This window comes from Elaeis guineensis, chromosome 6 (assembly GCF_000442705.2).
Source record: "Elaeis guineensis isolate ETL-2024a chromosome 6, EG11, whole genome shotgun sequence".
Taxonomy (NCBI): Eukaryota; Viridiplantae; Streptophyta; class Magnoliopsida; order Arecales; family Arecaceae; genus Elaeis; species Elaeis guineensis.
The window spans coordinates 6,721,338-6,740,507 of NC_025998.2; the positions used below are offsets into that span (position 1 = coordinate 6,721,338).

Sequence of the window (19,170 nt, forward strand, 5' to 3'; positions counted from 1 at the left end):
TAAGAAAGAAAGCAATCTAAACTAAACCAAAATGCTTGACTCGTGTCAGGTTCGTGGTTTTGGTCAGTTTTTTACGCAATGCCAGTCACATGCGTGAACTACTTTTGTCATATGCTTCTTCATTTATGATCATTTATATGCCTACTTAGCTTCCTAAACTATAAATTATCGATGTTGTGAGTCTTGATTTGTTGGCAAGAATTAAGGTTTGCAGCTCTCCATGGCCTATAATTTATAGTTCACCAAGGACCTTATAAGCCCATCATGGTGGAGGGAAAATAAAAAGACATCAAGGAAGCATTACAAGGACCAATTATAGGTGAGTGAAAGTGAAGCAGGCTATGATCCAATTTTGCACCTTAGTCCAAATGAAGGATGTTTTTGGGTTCAAAATTCAGGATTTGTGTTCATCCTAGAATTGGCCATGGATCATTCTATCAGGTAATTTAAAGAGAGTGTTTGGCTAGGAGTAGTTGGGGTCTGTAATCAGAATGGAAACGTGTGACTCCCATTCCAATCATTTGATTGAGAGAAATTCTATTCTAAATCCGATTTTAGGATGGAATGGAAACGATCCAATCTATCTAAAACTCAATCCCTTCTTTCTCCTAGAGATTCAAATTTTCGTTCCAATTTCGATTTCGCTAAAAAACTAAATGCTTCGAAAGATTTGATCATTCTAATTTCAATTCATTTTGATTCTTATTTTAATTTTGATTTTCACCGTGAACCAAATATCTTCTAACATTCATTAATTTTGGTACGAAGCCACTTAGAAAATCTAACCAATTCCAAGTTATTTTCTAAAAGATACAATACCCCAAATGGTCCCTGCAAAGCAAACAACCAAAAATCCCCGATTGAAGAACCAAGAAAAGTGACATCCGCACCTATTCTCCAATCAGTAAAAGAGTCGACGCGTTGTTTTAGGAAGCCAAGGTCTCTGTCTGTTCCCATCTTTTAAAAGGTTGAAAGAAGAAAGGATGGCACCAAGCTCATACCTGACGTATATCTCATTTTGATCAGCATAAAAACCTTAATACATAATTTTGTATAAATAAATTAGTACTGCACTATTCCAACTAAGTCTACAAGTGAAATCTAAATCCTCTAATAATGACAAAAATATCAACTTCATTTTATTCGATGAAGTATCGGGTAACAGAACACCATCTAACAACTGCAGCACCTGACCCCTAACATACTGCTGCACCATTTCCTCTGGTGCATCATCCGCAATATAAAAATATCGATAACGATCATCCAAACACTCAATTCTAAATCGTGAATGATCGAAAAAATATGCGTCAGGCTCAAACCCGAGCAATCGCAAGCACAAAGCCTGCCACTTCGGAATGGTAAGCGTGGGATCAACTCCGGTAACTGGATCGCCATCAACTGGTAGTCCAGTAAGGATGCTGACATCCTGTAAAGTGATAGTCGCCTCACCAAATGGAAGATAAAATGTGTATGTCTCTGGATGCCATCTCTCAAGCAAAGCAGTAATAAGACCAACGTCCATCTGTATACGACCGATCCGATATACTCCATAAAATCCAAGATATCGTAAATAATTCAGCACTCTATGTGGGATGTCCTCTATCCTCCAGAAGTCAGCATTGGATTGTCGTAGACGAAGGTGTCTGAGCTCCTGCAATAAAATATAATAATTAGATAATATATATGATTTTTAAAAAAAAATTAAATAGTAAATAAGATTTGAATGCTTACGCCGTCATCTAAAATAGTCTGTGATCGATGGTGCTCCTGCAATGTAAGAATACTACTGTCTCGAGGACCGAAATATTACGGATCGTAAGCCATAATATGTTAATGAATCTAAAATAATGATATTATCATAAGTATATTAAAAAATAAAAAATATGATATGATAGCCATTCATTTTATTTGAAATATATTTTAAACACAATATTGTCACACAATACAACTTAAACACAAAATTCAGTTCATCTCACAGAAATATATAAAATAATGACGAAAATACATCTTCGAAGCCTTTAATTTCTTCCATTGCTTGAAGTTGAAGTGTGTTGAAGTATCCTAGGACAGCGGCGGCGGTCATGACCCTGTTCCTTACAAATGTCACAGTGGTTCTTACTTCTTATTTGCCTATCATCCATCTCATTTCGTAGTCTTGTTGACTTTTTTTTCAATTATATTCTTTTCTCCTTTTTCTTTTTTTATGATATTTTTTATTTTTTTACACCAATTTTTTTCAGATATTTTTTTAAAAAAATAATTTAAAATGGAGAAAGTAATTTGAAATGATATTTAGCATTTGAATTAAAGTTAAAATTCTTATTTTTTTTTAATTTTTAATTTATAATTTTTTTAGGATATTTTTTTAGGGTATTTTTTTTATTTGTTTGAAATATTTTTTAAATAAATTAATTTGAAATGGAGAAAGTAATTTGAAATGATATTTTTATTTTAATTAAAATTAAAAATTTTATTTTTTTAAAATTTCAAATTATAATTTTTATTTTTTTTTGATTTTTTAAAATTTTTGACTTCTTTATGGCACTTTTTATTTTTTTGAACATCTTTTTTTTAAAAAAATGATTTGAAATGGGTAAGAATTTGAAATGATATTTTTTATTTTAATTAAAATTAAAATTTTAATTTTTTTAAAATCAAAATTATAATTTTTATTTTTTTCATATTTTTTCCTCATTTTTTATGATATTTTTAATTTTTTAAATTTTTAAGATTTTTGTTTAGATATTTTTTAAAAAATTAATTTGAAAAGAAGAAAATAATTTAAAATTATCTTTTTTATTTAAAAGATAATATTCAAATTTTAATATTTTAAAATTCATTCAAAATTAAAATTTTTATTTATTTATAAATTTTTATTTATAAATTTAAAATTTAAAATTTTCTTTTTTTCTTTTTTTTGAGAAAAAAAAATTAGAAAATACTATTTTAAATAATATTTTTAAAAATATTATTTAAAATATCATTTTTAAAAATATCTTTTTAAATAGCACTTTTAAAAATATCATTTAAAATAATATTTTTAAATTTTTTTTTCATGTGGTCTACGTGAAAATTAGAGATGGATGACATAGATGATAAAACGTCGTTCAAAATGATGTTTTATCATTTTTATATTAAATTAATAAATAAATTTAAATTTAAATTATTTATATAAATAATTTTTTTTTTTTGTATTACTTGAGAAAAGGACTCCGTGGCTCTCGTATCAGCACAACATGCGGAAGTCTGTGCCTCTTTTGAAATACGGCACGTGTCAGTTAGGAAATGGATCAAAGCCATGTGCAGTTGTGATCTGGAATAGTTTGATAGCCGTTTCATACCAACGTACCCATCTGTACCCCAAGAAAGAAAAAAAGAAAGAAAAAGAAACCATCCACGGCAGCAGTTGGACCTTTTGAGGACCCTGCATCCAGTCCAATTGCTGCAACTGTTTTTACTCTTCAAATATACAAAATAAAGCATAAAAAGGAAAAGTTGATCGTGCACCAAAATATTAGGAGAAATCATTGCCTACACCCGAATCCATCACAATCACTGTTTTCTATGTGATGCATCAAGAGGCGTCCTTAATAAATGAGGATCATATGAACTTGCAGCTATTATTAGCTGCGTGCACGGTGATGAAGCCTATGAGGTGTAGCCAATAGTTTCTCCACTGTTAGATGCCTGTTGGGCTGAAGAGGACTAGTTTCGCTAATATCTCCATCCTGCTATCTTGGGTTGACGGGAAAATGAGTATCGGTAACCAATCTATTGTCCAGGGTCTTTCTTACCAACCCTTGGTTTTGATCATTGGATTGCTTCGCTGTCTTGCGCATAACACAACATATAATTCGTACAAGATTGGAGTAAATGTAACTAAATCATGCACCCCGTGTGCAAGACTATTCATTATGTGATAAATGGACAAGGGCTAAATCATACCCCAGCTGCCAAATCAAGGCTGGAGTGTCACTTTGCTCACTATAGTTTGCTTATAAAAAATAATTCTCAATGTTCGATACGCCCCGCCCGATCGTGTTCCCAATTATTCACATAGATTTTCTCAACGACTAATTAGTGGGTAAATTGGTAATTCTCCTCGGCGAGGGCGAGGGCCTTGGGGAGGTCGCCGGTGGCGACGACGCGGCGGCTGGGGATGGGCAGGCTGCTGGCTAACGACGAGCGCCTGGAGGGATTTGGCGGATGGTCAGAATCGAACGAAGAGGCACCTCAAAAAAAAAAAAAAAAAAAAAGGAAAAGAGGAAGAAAAAGGGCATTTTTTGAGGCACAAATATTTTTTATAATTATGTTATTTTCTATGTGAGAAAAATTCTTTTAATATGGAATCAGTTCTACTCTCTGTGTTCGAAGACTCCCGGACTTCTCGGCTTCCAGATGGTCTCTCGCGGGGCGATGTGCAAGCTCTCATGGGTCTCTTTCTTGATCTCTCTCTCGGGGGTTTTGGGCCAAGAAATCCTTCTTCCGAGACAAGGGGACGGGTTCTTTGAGCCGACGGCGGCGGAGTCCAGCTGTCCATCGCCGGATCTCTCGCTCTACTACCGGCCCGTGATCGGAATCGTCACCCACCCCGGCGACGGAGCCTCCGGAAGGCTCAGTAACGCGACCAACGCCTCCAACATTCCTGCCTCCTATGTCAAGTTCGTCGAGTCCGCCGGCGCTCGGGTCATCCCCCTCATCTACAACGAACCCTGGGAGGTCATCTTGGATGTAAGCCTTCTTCCTCCTTTTCGATTCCTTTTTTCCCCTCCATTCTTCTTTTATTTAAAAAAAAAATTGTCTTCTTTCTTTCTTTCTTTTTTAATAAGTTGGGAATTTCTTGATTTATTGTCAATTCTTCTTGAGATGTTATTGACGCACACACTTATGCTTGCTGGTTTATTAGTTTATCCATGGTTTGAACATAGTCTAATGAGCTTGGTTTTCGTGTGCTTCTTGGATTCTTTCCCTTTCTTTCTTGATTCTTTTCTCAAATAAGCATCCAGTGGTTGTCGTTCTTTTACTATATTTTGCTTTCTTTTATCGGTGGGATACCTCTTGGTTTCTTGCTTTATTGCTCTGCGGTTTTCTCACTGCAAGTCTTATGGATTTTTATAAGGGTCAATTGTACCGATGGGTCCATATGTATAGTAGTTTCTGGCTTTGAGGACTGTTGGTCTATCGGTGGGTATGGCTGGTGAAAACCGACTATCTTGAGAATTTAGGAGTGTGACTAATGACTTGGGATCTCTGGTCGCTCAGCTGGAAAATAAGGATTCTCAGCCGGTGACCTGTAACCAGAGGACATTTTCTTCTGTTTCTTCCTTTTCTAGCTACTACATGACCTGAGATCTTTTTTCTTTTATTTCTTTTTCTGTTATGCCTTTTACTTGCCATTTCTTGCAATCAATGGCCGTCTCTAGCATGCTCAGAAGGAAGGATATTTGTGAGCCGATCTTAGGAAAACTATATCTTTGATGATCTTCATCTTACATGACAAGTTCACACATCTTAGCATGCTTTTGAACTTATGTCGTGATGTGCTGATAGTTTTTCTGCTTCAGTGTGCTCGTGCCCCAAACCCAAGTCAATATCGTGCATTATCTCGCATAACATCAGGGCATCAACTCATTCCACATGCTCTGCGCTTCAGCTTTTTTTTTAGATATGCTGTCTTTGTGGATCTACTCTGACAGTATTTGTTTCCTCATTTTTCTTCTGATGAACTCTTGAAGTGTGATTTAGCTTGAGTTTGAGGGGTGTTTAAGAAGGATAATATAGGAGTTTATTGTATTGTATATAGAGTTCATCAGATACATTTTGAACATATGAACCTGTTGCATTTACAATGATTCATATTCTTTGTCTGGATATTTGTATGGATTGCGTATATTGATTTTTCAGTCTCTGCACCCGAGAGAATGGTAATATTGACAAAAAGAAGTGTTAGATGACTGCAGGAGAGTTGTGGTATCCATTGGTAAGAAATTACAATGGTGTTAGATTGAATAATATCGGAAACACCAAATAATTTGACATTATTGAACAGGGTGACAGAACAAAGTTTAACAAAATCACAGCAATTTTAAAGAATCAGACTAGGTTTATCCAAGTTCAACTATGGAGGCTATTTTCTGCCATATGCAATTGATGAAACAAGGACATTCGTGAGAAAACAAGAAAAACTTTATTATTTGCAGAGGGACAAGTTAATTCCCATTCCAACGAACTGCACCAAGAGTTGGCACTTAGACTACATTGCTGTGTACTTGTTACAAATGAATCATGACATTTTGATTTGTTTTTATTTGCTGCAGAAGCTGAGCTTGGTGAATGGCGTGCTGTATACAGGTGGATGGTGTAAAAAAGGTTTATATTTTGAGACTGTGAAGAAAATTTTTCAGGTTTGTTACCTAAATTTATAACATTTTGGATTAACAGATACCCTTCCCGTATAACTTTGTAATATAATATGACATGTAGATGCAGAATTGTAGCACCTTTCTGATCTCTGATATTTGATTATATTTTTGCACTTGGTAAAACATGTGTACTAAGAAGCTATGTTACTGAATCCTGACCTGACTAAATATTTCAGTAATGGGCCCATAACATTTTTACGTGGAATTCATTCTTTGGAAAAAATATTCAACTTTCCGTAGCAGTTCTGTTTATTTTGTTTTGTATGTCTTTCTTAATGAATATAATTCTATTTGTAACAATATATAAAAAATATAGTAGTAATTGATATAATTGAGGTGAGATGGGTGTCAATATTGTACCTGCTAACCTTTTGCATGTCCTTTGTACTGTACATTGCCTTCATCTTGTCTCTTTACGTTCCTCTGCTTTTCCAGATAACTTTGGACAGAAATGATGCAGGGGATCATTTTCCCTTGTTTGGGATTTGTTTAGGCTTTGAGCTTTTAAGCATGATCATCACCCAGGTAATCTCTTGCTTTTCTTTGAGCTTTCAAACATAACTCTCACAAACCTATTTACTATCGTTTAGATTTTATCTTTTTTTTTTTTTCTCTTTTTTGGTGTGTATCATCTGGAATAGGTGATATTCCTTTATTATGAATCAAGGTGTTCCTTCACGATGTTTCCCTCCAGCAATTTAATGGTTTTCTTAGTAACATAATGCAGTTAATTCAATCAGTGTATAAATTTTCTAACCATTTGCTTGGTACTCAAAATTTTTCTGATAATCCAGTTTGTTAGTCCTGCATTAATCACTGTTATGGTTTAGAAGATATGATATGAAAGTACCTAACTACCTTTGCTCATTAAATATTTGGTTATCAAGCAATGCCTGTATAACTTGGTTTTTTCAAAAGGCAGGCTATGAAATTTTAGTGGACTAGTATTTTTATAGCTTCTATTTATAATGATCTCACCTCAATTTTTGCTGTGTCTGCTCTATAAAGCAACGTACTTTAATCATCAAGTTTTTCTTTTACCACTGAGTCTTTGAGCCCTTAATGTTGAAGTTGGCTGCAGTGGACGATTGCTCTAGTGTCTTTGCAACCTAATTGGTTCATCCCTGTGTAATTATTCTGTTTGTCTGTTTGTTGATCTGTTACAGTTGTGTCATTGTAAAACAGTAATGCAAGATCAATTTCAGATCTGTGGTGATAATATCTATATCTTATATATGAATAACCATGCAAGTTTTCTAGCAGTTTTTGGGGCCTTGATGTAGTTAGCTTATTTAGTTAAATTATGTTATTTTAGTCATTTACCTTGATGATACATAATATGAGAACCTCATATGGAAGTGAGTGCTGATTGTATTGTTTTATCGCTAGCCCGCTGCACGATATATGCAAGTACATTCATTTCCATAACTTTTTCTTACGTCTCAGAAATCTTACTGGTTTCACTGAATTTAAGTTTATAAAGTTTACAATTGCTCTTAAAAAGGCTCTGTTTTAAGGTAAATCTGGCATGCTCTTTAATTTAATACCTGTCCATATTGTCAGAATAGCTAGATTATATCTTTTCCCTCCTACTTTTTCTTTAAACACTTCATTTCCATTTATAGTAAAGTTTCTCTGTATTTCCTTTTTCTTAAATTCATTCTTTTCTTTGATAAGCATATGCTAGCATACAACTAAACTGATTTGTGTAATTAAACTAATTGTAGTTAGGCTTGTTATAGTATCGTTATTTAGAGTCAAAGAACTCATAAGCCTTCAAAAGATGTGGCTCTCTTTTTTGTCACTGGAGTCTAATTCTTTCTTCCTTTCTCCATTTTATTGATCTTTTCATATTTTCTAAAATAAAATTCTTCCTTAAAGACCTTTTATTATATAATTCTTCACTGTTGTGTTTTTATCATGCATTCAAATTATAAATGTTATGCTTGACTTACATGAAAGTCTGAAGAGTCTCCACGAAAATTGATAATGCTCGAGGCATTAGGTAAGGTATAAAATGTGACCTTCGTTGTGTTTGTTTTATATAAATTGCATGTCTTCATAATCTAGAAAAAAATTCATATGGTGAAAACCAGATTTAAGAAACATAAATTTATTGTTTGAAAATTTGGCATTAAAGGACCAGCTGTTGAATTTCTAAAATGAGCACAAATTTTGTACCAAGTAAATCAATGAGTGTCTATGTTAATGTAGTATTTTTGTGTCTTTATAACCTTGTAGTGCTTTAGGTGTGAACAAGATAGTCCTCCCATTACCAAAGTTCAGCTTTTGAAACTCCAAATTATGCATGTGTTATTTGAAAATTTGGTATATAAAGACCTGTTACGAAGTTTCTTAAATCAGCACAAATTTTGAAGCAAATAAATCAATGTGTGTCTTTGTTAATGTAGTATCTTTGTGAACTATATGGTATCCCCATTACCAAAGTCAGCTTTTGAATCTTCAAAACAGCACTTTGCAAAAATAGATACAATTTGCAAATGCCATTGTAGTCTTTTCATGAGGCCTCACGTGTTCTTTTAGTACCTTGACTCAAATAGCCTTTTCAAAACATGCCTTAGAGTCAAGACAGTAGTAATTTAATCAATGAATATTGTGAGCATCATGATGATTCTCATTGATGGGATCCATGTATGTAAATAATACACATTAATATCTGCAAGACTGGAGAGTGCTCTATTTAAGCATTAGTTAATGTTTCTCAGTTTTGGGAAATCTGATGTGTGTACGTGTGAAAATTTTTAATATGTATGTCATGTCATTCATATTGTTGTGTATCTGTTATACCATGATTTTAATTGCAAACTAAATTTGAAAACTAATCTTGTAAAATCTCAAATTAATTTGGACTTACTAGTTTGGGTAGTTAGGAATATTTGAAGCTTTGACTGTTGTTCTTTAATATTATTGGAGCAACTTATTAGAGTTGAATATTTAAAAAATTTCCTATCAATATTTTGAGAATAGAGGCCAATAGTATTTGTTTTCACTTTTGAAAGAAGTTCTTTTCCACTCACATCTTGATGTTATATAATTCACATTAGCCTAGACACCAGAAACAGTTTATATTATAATATCATGACATCCTGATGCCTTACGTGATGCCAACAGCTTACGTGCATCATTGACCTATTAAATTTGTTTGCATTCAACTTTTTCCCTTCTGGCATTTTTGCTCTTCTATTAATGTTGCTCTGCTTTTAATGATCATAGGACAATAATTTTTGCGAGAGGTTTAGTGGAGAAAATCAAGCATCTACTCTTCAGTTCCCAGATTATGTAAATATTCAAGGATCTGTTTTTGAAAGGTAACTGCTAGATATTATGCTTCTGTCTTTGGAGTATTTTAGTGAGTTGAATAAGTAAAAAAGTTCATAATTTCATGATGCATATGTGTCCTTATTTACACCCTGAATGTCATGTGCGTGACAGAATGTAGCAGCTAATTTAAACTATGATGCTTCAGAGTAACAAAGTTCAGCAACTCATAATTACATTTGTATATATGCACATAGTACTTTCAGCAATTCAGTTAAAAACAATGCATTCACATGCGCAAACATATAAACTATTTTTGACGCCAGTGACATGTTTAAAGAGAAACCAGTCTCCCATTATAGCAAGGATGTAATAAAACAAAATTAAAGAAGTCTACTCTACTTATCTGCAAGCTCGGTTTTCATGTTGGCAAACTGATGGCTTCCATATTCTTCAACAAATACAGGAATCAATAACTGAAGAAATAATGAATCATTATATAACCATAACCACTTCCATAACCATAACCATAACCATAACCATCAGATCTCATCCCAGCCATTTGAATTTGGCTTTCTAAATCCTCATTCACCAAGTATTACTAGCCAGGGCTGTCTTTAATGTCACTTCAAGCAACTTACCACACAATACATACATAGTATTCTGAATATGCATGTACTATTGATAATATGCACAGAATATGGTTGCACTAATTGATACTTAACTAAAAGGATTTGGTAAGAGGGCAAGGATTTGGTTCTAGAAGGATTTAGCTGCTAAAGTGTAACCACTGTTCTGGAATCTTTGATGTCACATTTGTATCTATTCCTGTTACATGTATTATTAATTGCTACAAAGTTTGATCATGGTCTTATTGTTGATACCATTGATTAACTTGGATTACAGACCTCATTTTGAATTGCAATTGCCTCAATCTACTGTTAAGATCATGCGAATTTACAAACCAGAAATACATAGATATAATGCATCTAAGGACCAATTCTAATGTTTGAATGGTTTCATGCTATGACATAGCAAGTTACTGGTGTTAGACTGTGTTTTTCTATATTGTCCAAAATTTCACCTCAAGATTTTTACATGATATGGACAACCGAATCAAGAATGACTTTTTTCAACATTTTATGTTCTAAATCTAGAACTTGCTCTAGACCTGTTTATGCTCAAAACATTTATTGACACTTTCTTTGAAGCAATTTCATGTTTGGTTTAGAACTGTTTTAGTCTCAACCCTTAGATATTAGAAGACAACATATAGATAACACTTTTAGTTTGCTGGGACGATAAATGATTATTTGAAGCTTAATGCAACAATAGTGGCAAAAGTAAATATCAAAAAAATGAATTTGATTAATTTTGGGGGCACGTATGATATTGAAGCAGATAAATCAGGAAATTCTGCTCGTAATATGTCTTATCCAGTCAATGTATCGACCATTTGGCCACCATTATTTGCATGATAACATATCTCTGATTGTGCAGATTTCCTTCTGAATTACTAAAGAAATTAAGTACAGATTGTCTGGCCATGCAAAATCATATGGTAAGTTAATAAAACCATATATTTACTTTTCTATGTGCTTTTTTTTGTTTTTTGAATAAACGTATGGGCTCTTCATAACTTGGTCATATTTCGTCCTTCAGTTTATATGCGGTGAAGGTGTTGTACTTGGTTTTCCTTTTATTATTTTGTCTAAATATCATTGCTTCTTAATAATGAAGCTTCCCGTTCATTTTTCTTTCTAAGAAGTGGACAACTTATGTCTTTTGATTTTGATTTATCCAGACTCATCAGAAATACAGTAGAAAAACTCTATGCTAAGTGAATTATACTTTCGTTTATGCTTCATTCTACTGATGCTTTTAACAAAACACTGCCTCATTTACATGTAGACTAGTTTGTCTTAGAGATAATGCCAAAATCTTGCAGTTTGGCTGAAATTCACCGTGATTGTTGTGCTGAATTGTATTCCTTTGCTTCCTTACACATTCTATTTGACCTTTGGAGTAATTTTCTGCAAATGATTTTGCTACCCATAACAATGAGCCTACTGATTATGATGCAAGACTGATATACATTGGTAACTTCATCAGCTCTTCTCTAATCCGGTATACTACACTGCCTCATATACGTTGGTATTATCTACTGTTATTCTACTTTGCTGGTATACTAATGTTGTATGCCAAAACTAATTGAAATAGATTATATGTCATAGTCTGTCCCGTAAAACTTTGATCTTCAAGTCTGGGTATACATAAAATGGATGGCTATGTTAGTACCATCTTTCAAGTTTAGAAGAAAAGGTAACGTGATAGAAACTTGGAAAGTACTGAAATTAGACTGTGTATAATAAAATAAATTTCGTGTGGAATAGGTTATGGGATTCTTTAGTATATGTTGTTATCTACAGATAAATTAAAATATTTTACCTATTCTTACTTTTATTCAAAATGTTTGCAAAATAAACTGGAGGGTGGTTGTTTGGTGGATGATTAAGAAAATAGAAATTATTTCTGTCATTACCTATCCTGCTTTTTGTAGGCTCTCTTTGATTTGTGGATGTGTGCCGAGTGTCAACTAGTCTTTTTTCCCTTTAACAAAAAAAGAAGGTTTTATGGAATCAAGAGATTTAGAAAAGCTTAAGGTTATGGTAGAGGTTGCCCTTAACGGGAAGTATTAGCAAACAAGAATTTATAAAGCTGACCTCAAGTTTAGGGTTGATGATTATACTTATACATTGGTATGGAGTTATGAGTAAAATTGTTGTTGGATAATGTTGAAATTGATGTAGCTTTTTTCTTCTACTTTTGGGCTATCAAGTTATTATTAATAATCTTGTTTACTTAATTTGCTAGGATTTTGAGATTTTCATGCCTATAGAATGACTTGTTGATCTTGATGATAAGCTTGTTGCAATTTCTTTCTAATCTGTGAAGGATATATATAATAACTTGCATATAAACATGGTGCAAAAATTCCTCCTGCTTATGAAACCTTGCAAATTATTATTTATGCTGCTGATTTCTTTTTTTTTTAACATGGAGATGATATTGGTAACTAGTTCATTAAAATAGCATATTGTTTGCAACTTGTTGTTGTATGAAGACATGGTATTTCTTTTTTGTAGCATGTTAGTCCTTGAAATGATTTTATTTAAAAACAATAATTTTCTTGCATCTTGTAGACAAACATAGAATATTGTTTCAAGCTCTGTATAAGTTCTGATGGTTCGCTGGGAACTGACAGAAGTATATTTATTCTAAGAACCACAGTCATTTTGTGACTAATTAGACAATATCTTGATTCCTTTATTAGTATTAGAAGTTTAGTTGTGCGTTACTGCAGCCTAATCTTTATTTATCAAACTATTGACACTGTGGATAGTATGGTATATCTCCCAAAAGTTTGCAAGAGAATGATGCACTATCAAGTTTTTTCAGGATATTGACCACAAGTACTGATGCAAATGGTGAGGTACGAGAATAATGATACTCTCTTTCTTTTTTTTTCCACATTCAATTTTCAACTTAGAAGTTAGCTATTGCTTCTAAAATCACCTTTTTTTAGGACGACCTCTTCTTTTTTGGCTTGACATCAGGTCTACATTTCAACGGCTCAAGCATACAACTATCCTGTAACTGGCTTCCAGTGGCATCCGGAGGTATGCTTCAATCACTATACTTATTCTTCATATTCAAAAAGCAGCTTACATAAAGTCGATACTATTGAAGTTAAATCTTTTCATATTTCATGTAGCTTGTTCTGGATTTTACTGTAGATTAGTGATTAGCCATGGTTCACTCTGAGAGAGTTTTGAAATTTGAACCATTTTCTCAAAGGAAAGGTCTATATTTCAGCACTGGCCTCCACCTTGATAATCAAGATCATAAAACCTTTCTTTATGATATTAAGGACTCGAGCTCAAGGTTTTACATCCCGATGGGATGAGGGGGCATCTCAGCCATCCCCTTCTATTCCTATAAGAAAATAGACCGAGATAGGGTTGGGATTCCGAAACCCATCCATGCGGAGAGAGAAGAAAGAGGAAAAAAAAAAGGAAGGAAAGATGAAGAAAAAGAAAAAGTGAAAGGAAAGAAGAAGAAAAATGAAAGAAAAGAAAGAAAAGGAGAAGAAAAACAAAGGAAGGAAAGAAGGAAGAAAGGAAAGAGCAAGAAGAAGAAAAAGGAAAAAAGAAAAGAATGAATAATACAAGAAAGAAAGGAAAAGAAAAAGGAAGATAGAAAAAAAAGAAAGAAAAGAAGAAAAGAAAAAAAGAAAGAAAGGAAAAAGGAAGGGGAGAGAGACGAAGGACATTTATTGGCATGCATGATTGGGATTTTTACTGGGACGGTATGGAGATATTGGGACACCTCCATCCCACAGGACGAAACCTTGCTTAAGCATATATCGTCTTTCACCTTTGCAACAAGCCCTCAGTAACATGCAGTTGAGTTGATTTTCAGATCTCATATTTTCTAGTATGCTAGTATCTTGACGAAGATTGATGCTCTCAGTTCTTGACTCATAACCCCTTTACCATTAATGTCAAGCATCAATTGAGAAAATAGATATGGGCAATCAGGTACTAAAGTAGGGCTTAGAAGTAATTTACTTTGCATAAATCATCATTCCCCTGTTAGAATTTAGAAGAAAAGAATGGTCTTGCTCTCTATCTAGCATTCTTTCACCATTGCCTTGGGTGCTTATCTGACCCTGTTTGGTACTGTCAGCTAAATCTCTGTGATTTATTTTTTTGGGTTATTTGGTGAGGACTCAAAAGTCTAAAACTCCATGTGGAAGCTGGGATAGAGGTGCCTTTTTCCACATGCCTATCTGCAGTAATGTCTTCTTTCATGGGAAAAGGTATCACTTTAACTATGATGATGCTTGGGAAAATCTAGAGCATAACATCAGCACCTTTCCTTCTAGCAAGGTCTTCAATCTTTAATTGGAAACCAGATTCAGTTTCTTAGAAGAAATACCCTTTAGGTTTCTATTGTTAAAATGCAACTGTGATTCTTACATCTTTCAGACAACTAAAAGCATTTTGGAAAGGCAGAAGGTGTCATTGTCATCGACAAATTCATCTTGCAAACTCATCAGTGTTTTCAGGTCAAGTCCTGATAACAGCAATGTGTTGGCCAGTCCTATTGAAGGATGAAACCACTGGTTGTGGATGGGCTCAATTTTCATGATTGCAATCCAAAATACTGCATTTGAAGAGAGGTTCTTCATTACATCTTGAATTGCCACTGCTGTGGTGATAGGAGCATGGTTGAGTATGTATGAATTGTTTTACTGAAAACATGGATTGTAGGTTTTTCTCTCTGCCAGATCTTGTAAGCTCTGCCAAATTATGACCACTTTCCACACTTCTCTGCAGCATGCTGACTCAACTAGGCTGGGAAACCTAGTAAACTTAACAGTCAACTGAGACATCTCAAGATATGTTTATTTGTGTATATGTATTATTTTTAGCTCTATTTAACCGCATAACATGAACACATTCGGGTTGTATACTTGTATTCAACCAAACCTAAACACCTGGAGGCTAGAGGTACGGATGGATCAAAAGTGGTATTGCAAATGACAGATGCACAAAAATGATGGGCGTGAACATATAGAATTGATTATGTGCAAAAGATAGTTTATGAGGCCTTCTGTGAGATTGACCTGGTCAGCACTTTTGTTTGCTCTGAGGTTTTCATAATTTTTTCGAGATAAACTCTTATATATATATATATATATATATATACATATAAGATGGACTTTTCTCCTCTCAAGAGGAGAGCTCATCTACTCCTCGATTCCAAAATCAATAATGGAGCATCCAATTTGAAAATCCACACTGTTAATCATGATTTATGTCACTACGAATAACCAGAAATTAAAAATCACATGCATCATATGGACACAAAAATGAATGATTTTTATTGTGCTTGTATGTTAAACTATGACAAAGCATTTAAGTTAAGAATCTACCTCGTTGATCATGATTTACACATGTTAAAATATGTTACATTGAAAATCAATAGATTTTAATGCTTCAATCATTAGCAAAATGTGGTCTCAATTCATTTTAACCATTCATTTTTGCATGTACTTGATGCATAGGTTAAAAAAGCCACACCATTAAAAATCACGTGTTTTCATGATTTATATCATTAAAAAGTCTAGAAATCAAAAATCACGTGTTTTTCGTGATATCTAATGTATGCATCATGCGGACATAAAAAATGGATGATTTTTATTTTGCTAGTGTGCTAACATATATGATAAAGCATTTAAATTAAGAAACCACCTTATTAATCATGATCTACGCATGCTAAAACACGTTCAATTAAAAATCAATAGGTTTTAATGCTTTACAAATATGGTCTCATATTATTTTAACCATTCATTTTTTGCACCTACTTGATCCATAGGTTAAATACCACCAAAATATTTGATTTTTGGTTCATAGGTATTTTGGGTGGTATATCTCATGATAATCGATGAGAACTTGGATACCCTACTATTGATTTTGGAATTGAGGGGAGTAGATATTCTCTCCTTTCAAGAGGAGCATAGTCCATCTCTCTCTCCCCCTCTCTCTGTCTCTCTACACACACACACACATGCATGCATGCACGCACATGCATAAATACATACATATTTTTATTGTTTTGGGTCAGAGAAAGTATAGTATAAAGCCCGCATTTAATAATTTGAGGAATCAGAAAAGATACGAGTTACAAGAGACCTGATCAGCTCATTTAGCTAACTCAGAAGCTTTATAGAGTTTTAGCTCGAGACCCTCACAAAGACAGTTCAGTTTCATATTCCAAATTTATCTATTAGTCCTGCCATTCTTGGATTTATTGTCCAGTCGGTTGCTTAATAATATTCAGAACAGAGCTCAATTGAAAGTCTACTTTGTTTACTGCAGAAAAATGCTTTTGAGTGGGGACCTTCAATGATTCCACACAGTGAAGATGCAGTTCGAGTTACGCAACACACCGCCAACTATTTCATCAGGTTATGATGGGCCTGGTTTATTTTCATGTCAATTTTGATTTTTGCTGCTTTCCTGTGTTATGCAGTATGCCGATTCTTCACATTTTAATTTCACTGACTTAGTACTATGCATCCTCTATAATAAGGGTTGTCAGGAAAAAGAAAAAGCATGACACTTGAATGGCTGACAGTGCTGTATTTATTTTGCTCTTTGGTTTATTAATGCTTTGAGACAAAATAGTAATCATCTTCCCCCTTCGCTCAGACTCTTAAGTCTAGGAGAATTTTGGAAGTTTCCATGAGCTTAAGCCATAGCTAATAACTTAGATCTCTGCTGTTGCTTTGGATAGGAATTTGGAATCAATTTCTAGATGGTTGATGTCACCATTATATCTGGTCATAAAATGTACTTAATCTTTTATGGAGTCTTCTCAATGTAGAGTTCTGTTCTTTAGCTTACGCTATATTTGATTGGAGAAATACTTGGACAATAATGATGATGGGATTCTTAAATAAATTATTCTTCCAAACTAAGCAGTTATTCTTTTCTAAAAGGGATCACATGCAAAACAAAATGATGAAATATGGTGAAAAATATCTCCATTCTCCGGTGGCTGGGGGCTACAAATCTGTCAGTAGTCTATCTTATCCTCATGGCATCAAGATCTTGGCATTTATAATTATAGTCTATGTCGATTGAAACAAACACTAGGAGTGCTTTTTCAAAGTCGGGATGCAGCCTGCTTTACTAATTTCAAGTTTACCAAGAAACCTGGTTTCCCAAAATATGATAGTGTCCATTCCCAATAACCAGTTTGTTACCATGTCAAGTGTATTACTGCCACTTTTTTATTTTTTTGACAGAGGAGGAGGATTGTGACATCCCCCTTAAGTTGTTATTTATTACAAAGAGCATCAAAGGCCTTGCTAAGTTCCATAAAAGAGCCTTTAAGCTCGTTATTGATAAGCATACTTGGGTACAGAATGGAGCGATGGGAAACACACATGCGATTACTACCACAGTTTAAAAAGAATGTAGTCCTAGCTGTTTTCCATTGCTAAATTTCTTTCTGTAAGAAATTTTTAGTCAGCATTAACTTCAGCAGAGAGAGAGAGAGAGAGAGATGATAACCCCATTTTGTTTTTTTTGTTTTTTGATAAAACAGAACTAGAAGAATTGTATTAAAAGCTTTTCTCCAGGTTCATTTTCTTCAATATTTTTACTAAAAGCAATGATTGAATATGTTGCTTGAGTCTGTCAATTATTACAGTTCTTCGAAAATCTTGATGTAAGTACAGTTTGGTGAAATTAGTCTGTGATTGCCAGTAGGATATGGCTGCACTAGCTGGCATCCCTCTCTTTAGTGCATGTGCTGGAAGAGGTCCCAGGTTTGAACCCATGGGAGGTGGCATTCCCACCATATTTCTCAAACTGAGAGAAAAATAAATTAGTCTGGGATCTTCATGTTTTGCATTCTATTCATAATATCTAAATTTCATTTCACGACCACATAGAACTACCAAATCAGGACATATCTTGCAACCAATTCCGTGATAGTTAACTTTTAATGGAATAAAAAGGAAAGCATACTTCCTAAACTACATGTTTTCTTATGGTACAGTGAGGCTCGCAAATCCTCAAACAGACCTTCTGCTAGAAAGGTGCTGGACAATCTCATTTACAATTACAGCCCCACTTATGGCGGGAAAGCTGGGTAAGATTGAATTTATTTTCATCAGTTTCTCAATTTTCAGGCTGATGTAGTTTCTCTTGTTATTACAGAAAAGGGTATGATGAAGTTTACATCTTCACATAATCATCTTGGAGATGGGTATCCAGATGATAAGGTCCATTGCAATGCTCATGTCCTGTTTGGTGGCACCAAGTTTCTGTAAGCATTGTTATATGATGCAACCAAATCATTGTTGTCAGTATCAAGTATATAATGGTCCAATGGACATTACTATGCAGTCTTCATGTTGAAGATGGAAAGCATGTGTAACTTTTTAAGATAAGTTGATTTGTCGAGTCCATGTTGTGAGTCTACTGTCTTCATCTCTCTATTTAAAAACGATCCAACTGTTGGATGCAACTATTGGCTAAAATATTAACCAAGTTTTATTGGTATTGGAGGCTGCATAATGGTCATTGATGAGATGATGTTGGATATTATAATGGCATTTTAAATCACTCAGATTAACTTGAAGATGGGAATATGACAAGTGTGCCTGCTTAGCCCTGTTGATGTAATCATGATCAAGGCATCATTTCATGAAAAGAAGTTTGGATGCTGTCCTCAAAAATTAGTGATATCTGATGATTGATAAACCTGAGCTCCTAGTAGATGGGATTAGACTTTGGAGGTGAAGACAGATTCCTTTTCAATTTGCCTACGGAGATCTTTTAGCTTGTTTGAGAATCCTGTTGCATGTAAGTTTCATATTTCTTTGCCG

At 34.0% G+C, this 19,170-nt stretch overlaps 1 protein-coding gene across 1 annotated transcript; it reads left to right on the plus strand.

Annotated features, from left to right (window-relative positions):
• Nucleotides 1-4,328: 4,328 nt before the first annotated feature.
• LOC105047475 (gamma-glutamyl hydrolase 2) lies at nucleotides 4,329-18,844 on the plus strand. Its single transcript, XM_010926406.4, is given in 11 exon segments — nucleotides 4,329-4,384; nucleotides 4,386-4,731; nucleotides 6,318-6,404; nucleotides 6,858-6,947; nucleotides 9,657-9,751; nucleotides 11,202-11,262; nucleotides 13,105-13,194; nucleotides 13,319-13,381; nucleotides 16,649-16,737; nucleotides 18,339-18,431; nucleotides 18,500-18,844. Coding segments are annotated over 11 exon segments (1,089 nt in total). The 5' UTR covers nucleotides 4,329-4,343; the 3' UTR covers nucleotides 18,534-18,844.
• Nucleotides 18,845-19,170: the final 326 nt, after the last annotated feature.